The 20,566-nt window shown below is 31.8% G+C and overlaps 2 protein-coding genes across 2 annotated transcripts; both read left to right on the forward strand.

The window, feature by feature from the left end:
• Positions 1 to 7,796: 7,796 nt before the first annotated feature.
• LOC133784111 (ABC transporter C family member 5) lies at positions 7,797 to 15,307 on the forward strand. The gene is made up of 12 exons (XM_062223614.1): positions 7,797 to 8,044; positions 8,315 to 10,571; positions 10,674 to 10,994; positions 11,082 to 11,168; positions 11,348 to 12,043; positions 12,148 to 12,312; positions 12,493 to 12,787; positions 13,124 to 13,338; positions 13,488 to 13,793; positions 14,034 to 14,097; positions 14,174 to 14,413; positions 14,580 to 15,307. Exons 2-12 carry the CDS (start codon positions 8,463 to 8,465, stop codon positions 14,690 to 14,692), a joined length of 4,611 nt encoding a protein of 1,536 aa, XP_062079598.1. The 5' UTR covers positions 7,797 to 8,044; positions 8,315 to 8,462; the 3' UTR covers positions 14,693 to 15,307.
• Positions 15,308 to 19,169: 3,862 nt separating this feature from the next.
• LOC133780049 (uncharacterized) lies at positions 19,170 to 20,552 on the forward strand. Its single transcript, XM_062220125.1, has one exon. The coding sequence runs from the start codon at positions 19,170 to 19,172 to the stop codon at positions 20,550 to 20,552; it is 1,383 nt and encodes a 460-aa protein (XP_062076109.1).
• The last annotated feature ends 14 nt before the right edge of the window (positions 20,553 to 20,566 follow it).

Here is a 20,566-nt window from a genome sequence, read left to right on the forward strand (position 1 = left end):
ACTAATCCTATTATTGTAATCCAAAATTCACAATGACCAATTTCACCTACTATAATACATAAAAATGATATCACATTTTCATTATTTACCTCATTTTTCATAATGAAAAACTAATATATTTATCTTTGTATTTTAATTGTTGACCTTATACATAAGTTTTTATTAAAAAAAAGAGTATAAATACTAACCAAAAATTATAATAGTAGAGCATTTGATGATGAAGTGCATTTTTGGACAGTTTTCTCTAAATTTTGAAAGCATTTTTATTTTACATCATTTATTGTGAGTGCTATTAAATATAAGTTATATGTTGAGTGAAATAACACTAGTGTGGATAGTAGAAATTATATAACTATACACATTTCATTAATTAATGAGTAATTAGAGTGCAGTAATTTATCAAAATTACACGAGAATAATATAATTATCCATATCTGTGATAATGATAATAATAAATCTTTTTTTTTGGAACATTACATGTTACAATCAAATACACGTGGATCTTAATTACTAAGAGTGCAAGTATTTATCAAATTATGTCGTGTTCAACTTCATTTTTTTTATAATAAAATTATCAAGCCGAACACTGCGCACGAGTAAAAGGATTTCAGGCGACTGCATATTTGATATTATTTGTATTTTTATCTTAACTATTATTTAAGACATTTCTAAAAAAAAAATAGTGTCGAGCAACTTCCAAAAAACAGGACCAGATACATCATCAGAAAAGGAGATAACACATACCACCACAAATGAGACAATATATAATTTACAAATATATAAATAAATATTACCTTAATCTCAGAGTTACCACTACACATAAGGTGTGGTGTTAAAATAAAATCTTAACTAAATGGTATAATTATAAAAAAAAAAATTAGATATCAAATTTAGACAATATATTAAATAGAACTTAAATTCAAAATCTATCTTAAAATTTATTGAATAAAATATATTAACATATATTTATATATGGATTTTACCTACATCAGCTGTTTGATCACCCCTAATTTCATCACCCCTAATTTCATCCTTAAGTGTCACTTATTGAAAATTATTTATACTAGTTAAATAATAATAACGAAGCTAAATGATGAAAAGTTCATGGACTTTTTTAATTTCTCCACCACCAACTATGAGATGCCATTTTAATTCATTTGATTTAACTGTATATTATATATATATATAGAGGACAATTATCTGCTTCACTTTAAGCTCTATTGGTAGGGCTCTTTATTATTCTCGACTCGTGAATAGTTTTTGCACAATTTTTTTTTATAACCATGTATATTGTAATTGTTTAGAGCATTCTGCAAAATTTTAAAAAATTCTAAATAATTTACAGTACCGAAAACTAGATTCAAACATGTTGCTTTCCACGTGCTTAAAAAAAATTAGTCACACGTATAACAACATGTTTGAACATTGTTTTCGGTACTGTAAGCTATTCAGAATTTTATAAAAATCGTGTCGATGTTCTAAATAGCTACAATATACACGGTTATAAAAAAAAATTGCGTTGAAAACCGTTCAAACGTCGAGAACACTAAGAGTTTAACCGATAAGACTTAAAATGAAATTATCCTATATATATTAATATACATTAAAAAAATTTCTTAAAAAATCTATACTTTTGAATATTGTCATAATTGGTATATTTATGACATTATTAATTAAATTTCATTATCCTATTAAAGAAAGATAATTTAAGACACCAATCAAACCACATGTTTTAATACACGAGAAATGAATCTAAGCACGAGATTATTGGCCAATGGCCAGAATATTTTTTGAAGTGTTTTTAAAAATGTTACCTTTTTTTTATTTTATTAGTTATGAATATTGATTTGTGAGTTATTGTGACTAATTTTTTATTTTTTTTTCATATATATATATGGTGATTTTATATTATTATATGTTTAATTATATTATAAGAAAACTCTTAAGGTATCTGATGTAAAAGGAATTCTTCTAAAAACATCAAAATGAGTCAAAAATAGGCATAAATTAGATGTTTTATTGTACTTTTTTTTTCAGCAATAAATAGTAACTGTTCCATCATTATTCATTGATCTAAACTTATTTTATTAGTTTTTTATATGTGTATTTGTGTGTATATTAATATTATATATTAAAAACGGAATATTTAAATGACGTACTAAAATAGAAAAAGTAAATAAAGAAGATTTTTATTGGAATTACTCTAATGAATAATCAATAAATTAAAAGTAACTCTAATTAATTCTTTTGAAAGAATTTATATAAATGCGTGTGTGATAATATTTCTTTTTAGGGTAGGTACTCATTTGGTATTTTGTATTTTTGTAAAGTATCATTTTGGTTCCATCTGTTTTCAATAATACTTTTATGGTACCCGTATTTTAAAATCGTACATATTTGGTACCCTAAACTCAAATTTAATTAATAAAATTTTATCAATTTAATCAAACTGCTATCAATTATGTAAGTTTCAAATTTAAATTTAATTACTTAATTACATATAATTGATGACAGTTTGATCATATTAACAAAATTTAATCTATCAAATCTGAGTCTAAGGTATCAAATATATATAATTTTAAAATACAGGGTACCATATGAGCATTATTGAAAACAGAGGGTACCAAAATGATACTTTGTAAAAACATAAGATACCAAAAGAGTAAATTCCCTTCTTTTTATATCTTTCATATTAATCAATTATTTCTAAAAACATTATTTTATAAAATAAATTAAATATTCTCTTTAAATATTTTCACCAATTTATATCATTTATATATAATTAGATTATCCGTTTTCCTCAAATATATAAGTTATATATTATTATGATTTTAATTATGTTTTTATATTCTTAAAAATAATTATTTTCATTTTACCCTTTTCATTAAAATAAAATATAGGGGAAGGGGAGATAATTTGTTTTAAAAATATATATGGAATATTATTTACTTAATGAAAATTAAAATAATATGTGAGAAGATTTTAATATTTTGTAGAAATGATTTAACAAGTGATTAGAACAATCCTATATTTATCTAGACCCAAAATACTCGGCTCTAATTTTATTTAACAAGTTATTATTTATTTATTAAGGTGGGCCTTAATTAAATCTTTTATTTATTTGTTTTTTCTTTTAAAAAAATTTGATTTACAGTGACATATTAGAATTTAAAGCAAGCACCTAACTATAAACTATGCCCAATTCTACATGTTTCCTAATATGGAAATTTTTAATTAATTATTACAATTAATACTTAATCTACTTGAATATTGGTTTGGGTAATAAATTGCAATCTTCCTAATCCACATCTATACTTCTTGTAACAATCCAATCCAAACAACAAAAGACCCTACATATAACTAGCTTTTCTTCACCCTAAAAATAAATAAATAAATAAATTAAAGAAAATAAAGAAAAGAAGTTGCAACTTATATCTACCTACTTATCCCAACTACTTCTTTTTCATATTGAGTAGACTATACATACTAATTAAGTAATTAATACACTAATGGTGCATTTAATGCATCGTATTATATTATATTGTATTTATTATATTGAATTGTATTTACATATAAATATACAATATTTTAGTAAAAGTTGATACAAAACATATTACTATATAAAAAGAAGAGAATTCTCTCATAGGTGATTCACTTTAAGCCCTATCGGTGAGACTCTTAGTGTTCTCGACCTGTGAAAAGTTTTCGGCGCGATTTTTCTTTATGACCGTGTATATTGTAGCTATTTAGAGCTTCCTGCAAATTTTCATAAAATTATGAATAGTTTACAGTACCGAAAACTAAGTTCAAACATGTTGTTGTACGCGTGACTAATTTTTTTTATGCGCGTGGTAAGCAACATGTTTGAACTTAGTTTTCGGTACTGTAAACTATTCGGAATTGTCTGAAAATTTGCAGGAAGTTCTAAATAGCTACAATATACATGATCATAAAAAAAATTGCGTCGAAGACTGTTCACGGGTCGATAAACATTGAGAGTCCCACCAGTAGGACTTAAAGTGAAGCCCATATAGAAGAATTATCCTATAAAAATATGCTATAAAATATAATTTATTATAATATAATACAATACAATACGACTTAGTATGAGATATCAAACATGCCCTAACTCACTTAAATTAAATATATTAACAAACAAAGTGTGTCAATGTCACTCAATTTGGTAGAATTGAATTCCCATAGAATTAAGACACCCACAAAAATAATGTAATTAAAAATAAAATTCAAATTACATCATCATAGATAGTGGAAACAAACAAAAAAATATTAACATATATAACTTTGATGATCAACATCACCCAAAAAGAAATGTTGAATAAGCAGACAAAGTGGGTTGTGATAAGTGGGTCAGCTGATATAAAAAAGTTAAGAGCTAAAAACAATGGCAAATGAATTGGCCACTCACTCACCCATGCATTGAGATTTGAGTAAGAGTTATATCTTTTGAACACGACAACTACTATTATAGATACCTTTACAGCCAAGTTCATGTCCCCACAACTTTTTTAATTTTTTAATTTTCCAAAATTTATTTTAGAGTAAAGATTGAAATACACTCAAATTATATATATTATTTATATATAAATAATTATACATTATATATATATAAATGATGTGTAATTAGTCTCAACCACATAATTAAAAATGATGTGATGCCCACTTAAAATTACACGCGGTTAAAATTTAACGCACATCATTATGTGTAAAAAATGTATGCAATTTAAGTGTATGTCTAGCATTTCTTTTTATTTTAAATAATGTGTAATTATATACATTATTTATATATAAATAATTATGTATTATTTATATATAAATAATGTGTAATTAGTCTCGACCACACAATTAAAAGTGATGTGATGTCCACTTAAAATTATATATGGTTAAAATTTAAAATATATCATGTAAAAAGTGTGTATCTAGCATAACTGTCAGTAATTTTTTTTTACTGCTTTTAAAAACAGTGAATCACATTTGTAATAATTGTAATTGAATTGAAAAAACTGATATGTTAGTGTGTATAATGTTTTAGTGTATATTTAGAATGCACATATTATTACTCTATTTTGTTTGGTATAAATATTTCTTGAGTTTTGTTTCCATTGCCAATTCAATTATAAGAAATTTTTTATTTTAATAAAGTTTTTAAGTTCAACGAGTAACAATTAAGCATTTATTATTTATTTTTTCACAAAATTTTTATTTTTTTCTATATAATATGATGTGTAAAATATTTAGAGATTTATAATATTTTTAAAAAATGTCAAAATTATTCATAAAAATACTTTGAAATTTGTTAAAGAATTAACTTAAAGAGACTTTTAAGACTTAATTGCCATTTAAAATGATCAGGACTAAATTATCAAATAACAGAAAACTTAAGAAATAATTCATTATAGTGCATAACATATTATGATAAGTGCCAAATTCATAATAGTAATCCCTAATTCGAACATAATCTATTACAGTAATACATCTTTACAGTAGGACCAACATATTTTATTACTAATGTTATAACTTAATAAAAGTATATCTATAAAATATTAGAAATATACACATTTAAATCTAAATTAAATATTAATTTATAAAATTCAAGTAAAATATTGATAAGTGAAAATGACGTAAAATATAGCTATAATGTACATATTTATATAATGTTGGAAATATACAAAGTTATTTTACAAATCTAAATAAATAATTAATTTTCTCATGAGTTTTTCGTATGTAAAATATAATATACACATAAATATATTTAATATTAAGACAATTATTACTATGTGGAGACATATTTTCTAAAAGCGGGACCAATAAATATTATAATTTATTATAATGTAAAATTTATTCCTATTTATAATTGGTTCTAAGTTGGGACTAAAATTTTTTATGACTATATAAGAGTTATTCTAATATATAATAACATTTTCCGGAGATTTTACTATAGTAAAATTACTTAAAGTGAATGCAAAACTCCTTAAAGTTTGATCTTGTTCTCCAGCGCTAACATAGTACTAGAAAGAGTATTGATATTTGACACATTAAGGTGTCTAACACCACATGATTGGTTAGCGATACCTCATACACTTATTAAATTCAAATAAGTGGGACCCGATATTAGATTGCACTAATAATAATATACCACCTCTCTGTGGTGTTGGGCACTAGCAGCGCTCCTTAGGGCTTGATTGGTTTACGATTGGAAAACTGCATTTTCAAAAAGTGCGTTTCTGAAATAAAAATATGAATTTATAGACTGGAAACATGTTTTTAAAAATGTGATTGGTACAGTATCTGAAAACTGTTTTTGAGTTTTAAAAAATTGAGTATGTGATTGGTAGGAAATTTGAAAATATATAAAAAAAAATGATAGATTTGTAGGAGTTTAGGATACAATATTTTGGAATGAGAGAAAACGTGATTTTCTTGTTTTGGATTTTAGAACACAAATTATAATACTTATTTGAATTTTATTTTCAAAACTACCTCTTACCAATCAATTATTCTGGTACGCTCCACTATTTTTAATTTTTTAAAATGATAAAATGAGATTCGGACACTATACCAATCAGACCCTTAGGGTGTGATCGGTAGAGTATCCAAATTAAATTTTATCATTTTAAAAACTTGAAAACAGTGGGACCTAAAAAATAAGTGATTGGTAGGATGTTTTTTAAAATAAAATTCAAATTAGTATTCTAATTTTGTGTTACAAAATCAAAAATAAGAAAATCATGTTTTTTCTGATTTCAAATCATTGTATCCTAAAATCATACAAATCTATCACTTTTTATATTTTTAGATTCCATACAAATCACATATTTAATTTTTTAAAACTCAAAAACAGTTTTCAGATACTGGACCAATCACATTTTCAAAAACATATTTTCAAATTATGAATTCAGATTTTATTTTAGAAATACACATTTTAAAAATTTAATTTTTCAATCACGAACCAACCAAACCTTAGCAATTCTCTACTGAAAAAGTAGTGTGAACATCTTGCATGCAATAAATTCAACCTAACATGGAACAAAGTATATGATATAATGATAATTTACCAACCTATGAGTGGTGGACAAGTGTGTGTAAAGTCTGTGAATAGAAAATATTACTGGGATTTTTTTGTTCTGTTTTGGGTTTTGGAGTTTTAACATGTTTTCATAATGAGTAAAATGGTAGTGGTCTCAAATTTGAGGTTGGTTTTTAACATTAAATACAAGAACATTATTATGCTCATTTAAAAGGGGTCCCTATGGCTTGGTTGGCTCAATCAATGCTCTTCTATTTATTTATTCAGTAAATAGTTAATGTAATTTATAAAAAAAATATATTTATATTAGTTAATTAATTGAACACCAATAACTATTTATTAATCTTTTTCTTTGGGTAAAGAAAATATGAGATCTCTTCTATGATCTGATCTATAATAACAGCACCTATAATAATAATAATATTCTTTTTTTTAATTATTATTATTACAATACAAGATTATATTCTCTTTTTTTTTATTATACACTTGCCAGTACATATATTATATAAATATATATACGTATCTGTGTATTTGTACGTAGAAAATAAAATTTGTAATAAGAAAGAGACTTTAGTGACTGTTTTATTTTATTTATAATATTTTATGTTTTGTCCTTATATAAGTTTTTCTTACATCTGAGCCCCCCTGATTCACAGTCTCTTTCTCTCCTCGTTAACAACACACTCGTCACACGGCAGTGTAGCCAAGTTTTTAACCATTTTTCACTATAAAACAGAGAAGAAGAGACACACCCTTTTCTCCTCTCTCTCTCTCTTCTCTTTCTCTCTCTAGAAGTGTGAAAATGTTGGTTGGAGAAGAGTACTGATTATCATCGTCGTCGTTGAAATACCTCTCTTGTGTTGTTGAGTTTGTAGAAGTTGTGACTCTGTGGTCTCTGTAGATAGCGCGAAACGCAGAGCTTTCTTTTTGGGTTTCTTGCTCTTTCTCTCTTTCTGGTTCATATTTATCACAGACTCTCTCACCTTGGCTACCATAAAGGTCAGTTTTTGCTGTTTTGTTTTTGGATTTTTGTTTCGAAGGTTTCGTATCTGATTTTATATTGTTTTGATTTTTTCTTCATCTGTTTGTCTCTTTCTATTCTTGACGATAACTCAAAAACAGGGTAGAAAGGGAGAGTACAGAATATTTTCTCTTTCTATATAGACGTATATATATATATAGAATATAATATGTGTATGTGTATGAATTTCTCTTCGAGTTTCGAGCTCACAAAAAAGCTTTTTGTTTCTATGTGCAATGTGTCTTCAGGTTCTAATCTCCACATACGCGTTCATTGCTGCGCAAAACCCAGATGGTGAAATGCCCTTTTATGATAAACGGTGTGATCTCTCTCGCTTAGCTCGCCACCGACTCACTATTTTCAATCGTCTTATTCACCAAGTTGCCGTATTCGATAATGGGTATCGAGCTTTTGCTTCATAGAATCTCGTCTTCGTCGCCGGAACCACAAACGCCGATTGCCTTTTTCAGCTCGTTACAAGGGTTTCCCATTTTGGAGCTCGCTTCAATTTGCATCAATCTCACACTACTTCTCGTTTTCCTATTCATCGTCTCCGCCAGGAAGATTTTTGTCTGCGCGGGTCGAATTCGGCTGCTTAAGGATGATTCGACTGCGAATGGCAACCCAATTCAGCGCAACAGTGGAGTCGACGGAGAAACTGGAGATGTTACGATCGGTACGGACTTCAAAATCTCCGTTTCCTGCTGCTTCTTTGTGTTGTTTGTTCAGGTTGTGGTGCTAGGGTTTGATGGGGTTGGTTTAATAAGAGAGTCCGTGAATGGAAAGCTTGTGAATTGGTCTGTGATTTGGTTACCGGCTGCACAAGGCTTAGCTTGGTTTGTCTTGAGCTTTTCAGCTCTGCATTGTAAGTTCAAGGTGTCTGAGAAATTCCCATTGTTGCTAAGGGTATGGTGGTCTCTGTCGTTTGTGGTATGTTTATGTACGTTATACTTTGATGCTAGAGGTTTTCTAATCGATGGCTCAAAACCGCTGCCTTCTCATGCCGTGGCAAATTTGGCCTCAACCCCAGCTCTAGCTTTTCTTTGCTTCGTTGCTATTAGAGGTAGTACAGGCATTCAAGTTTGCAGAAACTCTGATCTTCAGCAGCCGTTGCTCATGGAAGAAGAAGCAGGGTGTCTAAAGGTTACTCCGTACGGTGATGCTGGGCTGTTTAGCTTGGCCACACTTTCATGGCTGAATCCTCTTCTGTCAATTGGAGCAAAGAGACCGCTGGAGCTCAAGGACATTCCCCTCCTTGCGCCAAAGGATCGAGCCAAGACTAACTATAAAGTTTTGAATTCAAACTGGGAGAAACTGAAGGCTGAAAATCCATCAAAACAGCCATCTTTAGCATGGGCAATTCTCAAATCATTTTGGAAAGAAGCAGCTTGCAATGCCATCTTCGCCGGCTTGAATACTCTTGTTTCGTATGTGGGTCCGTACATGATTAGCTATTTCGTTGATTACTTGGGAGGGAAAGAGACTGTTGCTCATGAAGGGTACATCCTTGCTGGAACGTTCTTTGCAGCAAAGCTGGTGGAGACCTTAACAACAAGGCAATGGTATCTTGGGGTGGATATTCTGGGAATGCACGTCAGGTCAGCTCTGACAGCAATGGTGTACCGAAAGGGGCTCAGACTCTCAAGCACTGCCAAGCAAAACCACACCAGCGGAGAGATAGTGAACTACATGGCAGTAGATGTACAGAGGGTGGGGGACTACTCTTGGTATCTCCATGACATATGGATGCTTCCAATGCAAATCATTCTAGCTCTTGCAATTTTGTACAAGAACGTGGGCATTGCTTCTGTCGCTACATTGATTGCAACCATTATATCCATAGTTGTTACTGTTCCACTGGCCAAAGTACAGGAAGAATATCAAGACAAGTTGATGACTGCCAAGGATGAAAGGATGAGAAAAACTTCCGAGTGTCTAAGAAACATGAGGATTCTCAAGTTGCAAGCTTGGGAGGATAGGTACCGGTTGAAGTTAGAGGAGATGCGAGGTGTGGAGTTCAAGTGGCTGCGCAGAGCGCTCTACTCGCAAGCTTTTATTACATTCATCTTCTGGAGCTCTCCCATATTTGTTTCAGCTATCACTTTCGGTACTGCCATATTGTTAGGTGGTCAGCTGACTGCTGGTGGTGTCCTTTCTGCTCTGGCCACTTTCAGGATACTTCAAGAACCACTTAGGAATTTTCCTGATTTGGTGTCAATGATGGCTCAGACAAAAGTTTCTCTTGATCGAATTTCTGGGTTCCTACAGGAAGAAGAATTGCAGGAAAATGCAACCATTACCCTTCCCCGAGGTATGACAAACACCACCATAGAAATTAAAGATGGCATGTTCAGTTGGGATCCTATCTCTTCGAGGCCAACATTATCAGGAATACAAATGAAAGTAGAGAGAGGAATGCGTGTGGCTGTATGTGGAATGGTGGGCTCTGGGAAATCAAGCTTTCTTTCTTGTATCCTCGGAGAAATCCCAAAAATCTCTGGCGAAGTAAGTTGCTATTACTTGTTTTCAGTTGGTTTGCTGGTCATCTTTTCTTCTTAGTTTGTTTGATAAAATCTTCATATTCTTACTTGTTCTAAATCTTTGTAGGTAAAAATATGTGGCAGTGCTGCCTATGTTCCTCAGTCTGCATGGATACAGTCTGGAAATATAGAGGAGAATATTCTTTTTGGCAGCCCAATGGAGAAACCAAAATACAAGAATGTTCTCCATGCTTGTTCATTAAAAAAAGATCTTGAACTTTTTTCACATGGAGATCAGACCATAATTGGTGATAGGGGTATAAATTTGAGTGGTGGTCAGAAGCAACGGGTGCAGCTTGCTAGAGCACTCTATCAAGATGCTGACATTTATTTACTTGATGATCCCTTTAGTGCAGTTGATGCACACACTGGCTCAGACTTGTTTAAGGTCAGACTTCATGTTTGAATGATTGATACCACAGTTTAGTTTAATTTAGATTAAAAAAATGGCTAAATACTGAATATGGAAATGCAGGAATATATTTTGACAGCATTAGCAGATAAAACTGTTATTTTTGTGACTCATCAAGTTGAATTTCTGCCTGCTGCTGATTTGATCCTGGTACGCACTCTGCTTTATACGTGTGTGTTACTTATAGAATATATATTAGCTAAATTTTCTCAGTCTCTAAATAGATCTGTATAGTATCAATTTTTCATGTCATATCAGTTTTTTTTTCTTTCGTAATGGCTTGTCATTGGTGTCAAAGTTTCATCTTTAATGTTCGTTGTATCTCATAGGTTCTTAAAGAAGGGCGCATCATACAGGCAGGAAAGTATGATGATCTTCTACAAGCAGGAACAGATTTTAACACATTGGTCTGTGCTCATCACGACGCAATTGAAGCCATGGATATCCCAAATCACTCATCAGAGGATTCAGATGAAAATGTGTCTCAAAATGCATCTATTTCAGATGGTAAAAAACTTGATCCAGACGGAAGTAGCATTGACAATTTGGCAAAGGAAGTCCAAGAGGGTGTATCTGCTGCTGAGCAGAAAGCAATTAAAGAGAAAAAGAAAGCAAAACGCTCTAGAAAAAAGCAGCTTGTGCAGGAAGAGGAGAGAGTTAGAGGAAGAGTTAGCATGAAGGTCTATCTGTCGTACATGGCTGCAGCATATAAAGGGTTATTGATTCCACTTATAATTATTGCCCAAACGTTGTTTCAGTTCCTTCAGATTGCCAGTAATTGGTGGATGGCATGGGCAAATCCTCAAACAGAAGGAGACAATCCTAAAGTGAGTCCTATGGTACTTATTCTTGTATACATGGCGCTCGCTTTTGGGAGCTCCTGGTTTATATTTGTTAGAGCTGTTCTGGTAGCTACATTTGGTCTAGCAGCTGCGCAAAAATTGTTTCTGCAGATGCTTAGAAGCGTATTTAGAGCACCGATGTCTTTCTTTGACTCTACTCCTGCTGGAAGAATCTTGAATCGTGTAAGTTCTTCTTTGTTGTCACTAAAAAATCATTTTTCAACTGCTCTTTTCTATGTGAATGCATGGCATATGATTAATTTCATGTATCATTTGTTACAATACAGGTGTCTATTGACCAAAGTGTAGTGGATCTTGATATTCCTTTTAGACTTGGTGGGTTTGCTTCTACTACTATACAACTTATTGGCATCGTTGGTGTAATGACAACAGTTACTTGGCAAGTTTTGCTTCTTGTCATTCCTATGGCTATTGCTTGCCTTTGGATGCAGGTATTTTAAATATTTCAAGAATTGGCAATGTAAAAGCTCTTACTTTGAAGAAAGCTGAGAAAGAATATTGCACCAATTGTATTTTTATTTCTATCAATTTCAATGCATACGTGAGCACGCATTTAAAACTAATTTGGTGTTCCAATTCTTTGCTAAGGTCACTGAATGGTTCTCATGCAGAAATACTACATGGCTTCATCAAGGGAGCTGGTTCGCATTGTTAGCATCCAGAAATCTCCAGTATTCCATCTTTTCGGTGAGTCAATTGCTGGAGCAGCAACAATACGAGGCTTCGGACAAGAAAAAAGATTCGTGAAGAGGAACCTTTATCTTCTTGATTGTTTTGCTCGTCCATTCTTCTGCAGTCTTGCTGCTATAGAATGGTTATGCCTGCGCATGGAACTACTCTCCACCTTTGTCTTTGCTTTCTGCATGATTTTGCTCGTGAGCTTTCCTCAAGGAACTATCGATCCAAGTAAGTCTTGTAACTTATTGTTGATTACATGTCTAGATTACGATGAGGGATTATGTTTTGTCTTGGAGTAGTAACAGTGTCAAACAGTAAGATTAACCTCTGGAAATGAAATGAAATGGGTATTTAGTTGAATTCCAAATGTAATAAATTGATGAGAAAGCTTGAGCTGGATCCTTAATCTCTGTTGGACTATTTATGGCATGCACCTCTGTTATGCTTATTTTTTTACTTCTATGTGCATTACGAACTAAAGAAAAGCATTGGCACTGTCCGAGGAAAAATGATATGATTTCATAATTGTGTTAACTGCTAACACTAATTATTTCTTATGTGCAGGCATGGCAGGTCTTGCTGTTACTTATGGCCTTAATTTAAATGCACGACTCTCGCGTTGGATACTTAGCTTTTGCAAGCTTGAAAATAAAATTATTTCGATAGAAAGAATATACCAATACAGTCAAATTCCAGGAGAAGCTCCACCAATTATTGAGGATTCTCGTCCTCCAACTTCGTGGCCAGAGAATGGAACGATTGATCTGATTGATTTAAAGGTTTGCAGTTCTGTTTCACTTGTTAGGCAGTTCAATTTGTTGTCACTGCCAGTCGGGCTTTTGAACTACCTGGTGTGATGTGTTAACATTTTCAATTGGGGGTAAAAATAATGTGGAAATTACTGACAGTCTCTTTTTGCACATTGAAGGTTCGTTACAAGGAGAACCTTCCTGTGGTGCTTCATGGTGTAAGCTGCAATTTCCCTGGTGGAAAGAAGATCGGAATTGTTGGACGAACGGGAAGTGGTAAATCTACTTTGATTCAGGCATTATTTCGACTGCTCGAACCAGAATGTGGGAAGATCATAATAGACGGTATTGATATTTCTAAAATTGGGCTGCATGATCTTCGTAGTCGTCTTGGCATCATACCCCAGGATCCTACCTTGTTTGAAGGGACTATTAGGAACAATCTCGATCCCCTTGAAGAGCATTCAGATCATGAAATTTGGCAGGTTTGCAATACTATGCATATTCTATATATTCTCGTTTTTCACCCATTCAAATAATTGTTTTATTGATATTCAATCAAGTAAAATTCTATATAACTTGGTATCCAAGTTTTTTTGCTTAATGAGGTTATTCCTAATCATTTATTTATGCAATAAGAATAAGTTACACATACAAAGAGCAATGTCAATATGTATATTTTTCAAATTCCTTGTGTGATGACTTTGAGATTGAATTTGGTATAGGCGCTCGACAAATCCCAGTTAGGAGACATAATCCGCGAGAAAGAGCATAAACTCGATTCACCAGGTATATTTATTTTATAGTCCATTCCTCTATCCCCGTAAGTAGATAGTTAAGTGACTGATCATTAATGCCAATGCAGTGCTCGAAAATGGAGATAACTGGAGTGTAGGACAGCGACAACTAGTTTCCCTAGGCCGTGCTCTGCTTAAACAGGCAAAGATACTGGTGCTTGATGAGGCAACAGCATCAGTTGACACGGCCACGGATAATCTGATACAGAAAATTTTACGAACAGAGTTTAAGGATTGCACCGTATGCACCATTGCACATCGTATCCCAACTGTTATCGACAGTGATCTTGTTCTGGTTCTCAGTGATGGTAAGTTTACTTCATTTCTTTTACTAAACTGGTCTTGCACTTAAACTATATGCAGTTCCACACTTGTTAGTGCAAGTTTATTTTAATTCTTCACTTATCAGTATGAGTACATTCTTTTTTGGGTGTTTCAAGTGATCGCTGAACTTGGTTTTCAACACGTTTGTAGGTCGAGTTGCAGAGTTTGATACTCCTATCAAACTACTAGAGGATAAGTCATCCATGTTTCTGAAATTGGTAACCGAATATTCATCACGTTCGAGTGGCATGCCAGATTTTTAGAATAAATGGCATGTCAAATCGCCAGCAAACCGAAGGCCGGGGGTTTGAGCAGAGCAACCAATCGTTATCAGACGTGGCTGCAGCTGCATTCGGCAAGTTGAAAGACAAACGGGGAAGGACAAAGGTGTGTGTCCTGTTATGAAAAGAAAATCCCATTGAATAATTAGTTTCTACTTCCGAAATGAAGAGGGGTAAATTCATCCCTAGTAGAAACTTTGAGTTCATTCAAGGTTGGTATACTTTTCTTTTTCCTTTTTCTTTATAAAACGGGTAAATAAGATGGGTTGGTGGAGGTTGGTAATAAAGCCACAGGAGAGAGAGAAAGAGAGCTGTTTTGTCAAATAATGTAGTGTTTAGGTTGATGCAAGAAGTTCTTATTCAGTTAGGAGTACTTGTAGAGCTGAAATTAGTCAAGAAAAACTCAAATGGTTTGTTCTGCAGTTTCTAGTTTTAGAGACTTTGCTCCCTTCTTGTTAGGCCTTTTTTTTTTCTTTTTTTCTTTTTTAACCTTCATGGAATAATAAACTTCTTTGTAAGCTCAATTGTAAAGAGACTTTACCTCTACCCTTAATCCACATCCCCATGTTTTCATTCATGGGGAAATTTTTGTAGGAATTTGTCTATTGTCTCAGCTTTGATATGTTTTCACTTTTCATTTCATCTCATCCTCAACTAACTTTTGTTCATGAATTGGTTTTTGTGGCACTTTGGTAAAGAAAAAAGTAAAAAAAAAATTGTTTGACTGACATGCAAACTTTATCCCAATTGAAAGTGGCAATTAGGGCTGTGCAAAAAATCTAAAAAACTGAATAAACGGCTCAAATTGACTGTCCGAATACCGAAAAAAATGAAACTGACAGAACCAAAAATCGCTGAAACTGCTCTGGCGAAAATTAACATTAAATCGGTCAGCTTATAATTTGGTTGCAAACTAACTGTAGAAACTGAAACTAACCGAATATGTTAGGTTGTAAATTTGTGTATGTAACAATGTAACCATGTGTTTAGATTAACAATGTAACAAATCATAAAGTTAAAATCTTTAAGTTAACAAATTATATGAATCAATTTTATATTAAAAAAAACTAAAAAAATGAATTCCAATAATTTACATTTTTTTAACTTATTTTTTTATTAAAATTATTTAAAAAATAAAGAAAATTAAGTTTGGTTTGGGCAATTTTAACTTACCGAACTGCGGTTTAAATCGATCGGTTTTTTTAGTGTTGTACGTAGGTCGGTCGATTTTTAAATCGCACCAATTTGAATCGAAAATTAAAATCTGAAATTTAGAATAGAAATAAATTGTACAAACCAACTGATGCTCAACCTTAGTGGGAATGTCTTAATTTTTAATTGCAACTGAGCTGAATGGTCAGATATTTTTTACATGTAAAATTATTGATATTTAGTGGAGAATGAACTTCTTAATGTGAATGAAAACTCCCACTTATGAATGAAATTTCATTATGATCTTTTTATTCAACATATTAAATAATGAATGAATTTACTATGGAGTCTCTTATGCTGAGTTTAATTGAATGAGTCAATTCTTTTTGCTTAAGAATATGATTATTCACAATGGACAAAGGATCTCTCTCCAACCATTAATAGAGAATAACTCCATACATACCAATTCAATATTCTTAATTAATGAATCTTATTACCAAATTTATAGTTAAATGTTTGTACCATAATAATAAAATAAAAAAGGGTAAAAATCTTTTGCAAGACTAGCACAAAACTATACCCTAAATTTCTATAAAGTATTTATTTTTAATTTTTAATTTTTTTATTATTATATTATATATTTTGACTTTAAAATGAATTTTTCTAATGTCTTAAAATTATATAAGATAAAAATAAGTTTATTATATGTTTAATTTTTTTTTATATAAATTAATATTTGAGATTGTATTAAATTTTTATATGTATTTTTTTATTTATCAAAAATATTCAAATTTGTCATTTTAAAACCTTGATTCCAAATTTTTAATTTAGAAATAATAACTTCGGCCTCTTCAATTTAAGTTGATTATTGAGTTTAACACAAAAAATTCTCACAAGCTCGGCCTGCCAAACAAATTGGAGGAGGGTCACAATCCTTTAAAAATGATATACAAATTTATATTATCAAATATCATATAAGATAGCAGTTGCCAAATTTGCACATATTTATTTATATTTTATTTGTTAAAAAAATGGTAGATTATTTAAGATAGATGATATCTAAAGAAAATAAATAAAGTGGAAATTAGATTCTATACTCATTTTAAATAATTCATTTTAATTTTTACCCACTATTTTTAACTCTTATTTTAGTACCCAAATTTTTAATTAATGTACCCATTATACCCCTTCAATTACATTTTTTTTTTCTCCTTAAACACACTACAATTAGAATGTATTTCTAATTTAACTATAATATGACACATATAATACACATTACAACAACACTTAGAATCATATACTCAAATAAGGGTAATTTGGGAAATCTCATGATAATAATGGGTAAAGTTCAACTAAACATATTTAGTGTCTAATTTTAGTTAACTACTCCTAAAAATGGGTAGTTTTCAACTTTTCCCATAAATAAAGTGTATGCTTTTAGTGGGCAAAATTTGTCTACGTGTTAAAAAAGTCCAACAAGGCAGGCAGACTAGCCTGCCAGGCCCAATAAGCAAGCCTGACTAGCCAATAAGGCTCAAACCAATGTAAATGGACTCGCATATATTAAATGAACCATCCAAAATGGTCAATCGATACCCGGACCCGAATTCGAATACACCCAGTCAGTCAAGGACCTTGAATCAGTCAAGGTACACGCGCACATTTTCCATGAATTTCTAGAGGATTCATTTGGAGCAAATCAGACGAATAAGGAAGGCGGATGAACAATGGAAAAGTAAATGACTATAAGGAAGACCCTAGGGGCGAAGAAAGGGGCATTTGATAACGATTACTCTGAACACTCTCTTTGATTGGTAATATTCTATCGAGTTGATCCTGTCAAGCAAGTCGAACCAGTTAGACTGACCTGGCCAGACTATCGAGCTTCTCCGTCGCCTGACCACAAACCAGTCAGACTGACCCGACCAGACTGTTAGGCTCCGCTGTCGCCTGACCATAAACTAGTCAGACTGACCTGACCGGGCTGTCAAGCTCCGCCATCATTCGATTATCATTTCACTCACTTATTTACTATTACTTACGTTATTATTTTACTTTTTCGGTTATTTTTCAGGACAATCTGATTAACTTGAGCGTGGGAGTCCCTTTGGCTGACACCCCACTGGTGCTCCCAATTGAACTCTTTTCTCTCTCTTTGTTCTTGACAGGTTGCTGGTACCTGTTTAATCAATTGCAGGAATCAACCTCTACCATGCTAAAATAAACAAATACAAAACATATTATTTCTTAAAAAAACACCATAAAAATTATAAAAAAAAAGATTCCAAATCATGACAATATGTATTTGTAAGGATTTGCAAAAGTAAATGTTATTTTTTTGAGAATTTGTAGGAGAATATACTATTTTTTGAAATTTGTTGTATCTTTAATTTTCATATTTAAATAAAAAATATAAATAAGAATATTGTTATAAGTCATCTTAAGGTGATCTTGGATACTTTCTTATGACAATACTCTATAAATAAGCATGCCCACTAAACCAAGCTTAGTAAATTGACAATTACAGTAAAAAACATGAAAAAATAGATGAAAATGAACAAAGAGAGAAAAAGAAACAATGTGAAGTTTAAGAGAGAGAGAAGAAAGTGGGAAATTTTTCATTTTCGATATTAGTAGTTAGGTATTATTGTAAGAGTCCATTATTTTTGTAAATAAAATTCCTAAAAGAAAGAGAAATTTAAAACTATTTTACAATTTTTTTTTTTGACGATTCTTGTAAAAAAATAATATATTTTTTACATTTTTTCATTATAATTTTACAGTATTGGTATATGTGTAGTTTATGTTTGGTAGATATTAGGATATATGTGAGTTATATTTTTAGGAGACCGTATTTTTTTTAAAAATAGTTTTTTTATTTATTTAATTAAAAAAATTGATAATTAAACATAAAATGTATTTGGTAACTCTATTTTTATTTATTATTCTTTTAAATTTTAATTATAATTTATTAAATTTTAAAAATAGAATTATTTCACTTTCAAAATTTGTTATTCTCTTCTTCAAATAAACACCTCGTAATGTTAAACAAAAATAAATATAAAAGTTATTAAACACATTTATTATTTTTTGTTTTTAAAAACAAAAAAACAAAAATAGTTACCAAATATATTTTTATTTTTAAAAAATAAATAAATAAAAATAAAATAATATTTCTATTTTTGTGTTTAAAAAATTAAAAAACAAAATTTTTACCCAACACAACCAAAAAGTAGGTACTTTTGCACAAAATAAGTATACGACGGTTAGAACCTTAAAGGCGTGTGATATTCCTCTCTCTCTTCCCATGGGTCGGAAGAAGAAAGTAATATTGAAGCCAGTAGCGGTTTCCGATGAGACGACGGTGGAAGACCTCCCTTCGATCCAAGAAGTGGAGCCTGAGTTGACTACTGCTGAAGAGTTTCATGAACCATGTGCCGATTTCGAGATGGATTGTGGAACTGAAGAGATTTTGAATCGCTCTTCGCCCAAAGCAGGGAACTGGGCTGAAGAGGTTGAGGATGTCGATTTTCAGAACTCTGCGAAGGAAATTTGGAGTAAGTTCAAAACAAATCAGGTTCTCACCCCTTCTACCCGTCTGGTTTATACTGAACCTTTGAAAGTTGGTGAACAAATTGTTGCTCGTCTGGACTTGGAGGAGGTGGAGATTGAAGCCTCATTTTGGAAAAATGCTATAGTATGTATTGTGCTTGGTGCCAACCCTCCCTTCAGAGTTTTTGAAGGTTTTGTCAAAAGAGTATGGGGGAAACTAGGGGTTGATAAGATAGTAAGAATGCACTCTGGTTTTACATTGGTAAATTTTAGGGATGAAGTTACTCGGGACCTAATTCTAGAAACGGGAGTCATACACTTCGACAAGAAGCCTGTTGTCCTTCGCCCTTGGACAACAGACATGGATTCTGTGAGAATGGTGAAGTCTGTCCCGGTGTGGATTCGAATGAATGGTCTGGGTTTGCAATATTGGGGAAAAAATAGTCTTAGTGCTCTAGTGAGTACAATTGGCAAACCAATTATGGTGGATAAGGTGACCCAGAGTAGAGAGATGGTGAAATATGCTCGGGTTTTGGTGGATATGGAGATTTCAGATCACCCTCCTAACAGTATTGCTTTTATCAATGAACGGGGGCAGTTAGTGGAACAATCGGTTGAGTATGAATGGCTCCCTTCTAAATGCACAGCTTGTACTCAGTTAGGGCATATAGTGGCCAATTGTAACAAGGAAAAAGGAGTGGTTTGGCGAAAGAAAATCTCTGTTGAGAAAGGAGAGAAGTCAGATCAGGAAATTAATGGTTCTGAGACAGTTCATGAGCATCAATCTGAAGTTTCCATACCAGAAAACATAGTGCAAACTTCTACTAGTATTGATGCAGAAGAGCGGGGTAAAAGCTTATCTAAGGACTATGAGTCAATGGAGAGAACTGATCAGGGTATTCGCATATCATCTCAGCTAGTTGGAACAGACAGAGTTGACAGTGCTGGCAATTGGATTACTCCCAAAAGGAGAGGGTCACGGGCAGGGGCTGCTCCTAACAAGACAGTAACAGCTCCTAACAAGGTAGTAGCAGCTCCATTTAAGACTAAGGAAAGTAATGGCTATGCGGTTTTACTTGAGTCCGGGGGTGGACAAGTGGTCACTAATTCAAACCTAATTCTTGATGGAGGTTTGTAATATGATAGGGTGGA

The sequence above is a fragment of the Humulus lupulus genome, chromosome 1 (assembly GCF_963169125.1).
Source record: "Humulus lupulus chromosome 1, drHumLupu1.1, whole genome shotgun sequence".
In the NCBI taxonomy this organism is placed as follows: domain Eukaryota; kingdom Viridiplantae; phylum Streptophyta; class Magnoliopsida; order Rosales; family Cannabaceae; genus Humulus; species Humulus lupulus.

Coding starts and splice junctions, on each gene's coding strand:
- LOC133784111 (XM_062223614.1), top strand. CDS start 8,463: ATGGGTATCGAGCTTTTGCTTCATAGAATCTCGTCTTCGTCGCCGGAA. Junction 13,339..13,487: donor TTGATCTGATTGATTTAAAG/GTTTGCAGTTCT, acceptor TGCACATTGAAG/GTTCGTTACAAGGAGAACCT. Junction 14,098..14,173: donor GCATAAACTCGATTCACCAG/GTATATTTATTT, acceptor ATGCCAATGCAG/TGCTCGAAAATGGAGATAAC.
- LOC133780049 (XM_062220125.1), top strand. CDS start 19,170: ATGGGTCGGAAGAAGAAAGTAATATTGAAGCCAGTAGCGGTTTCCGAT.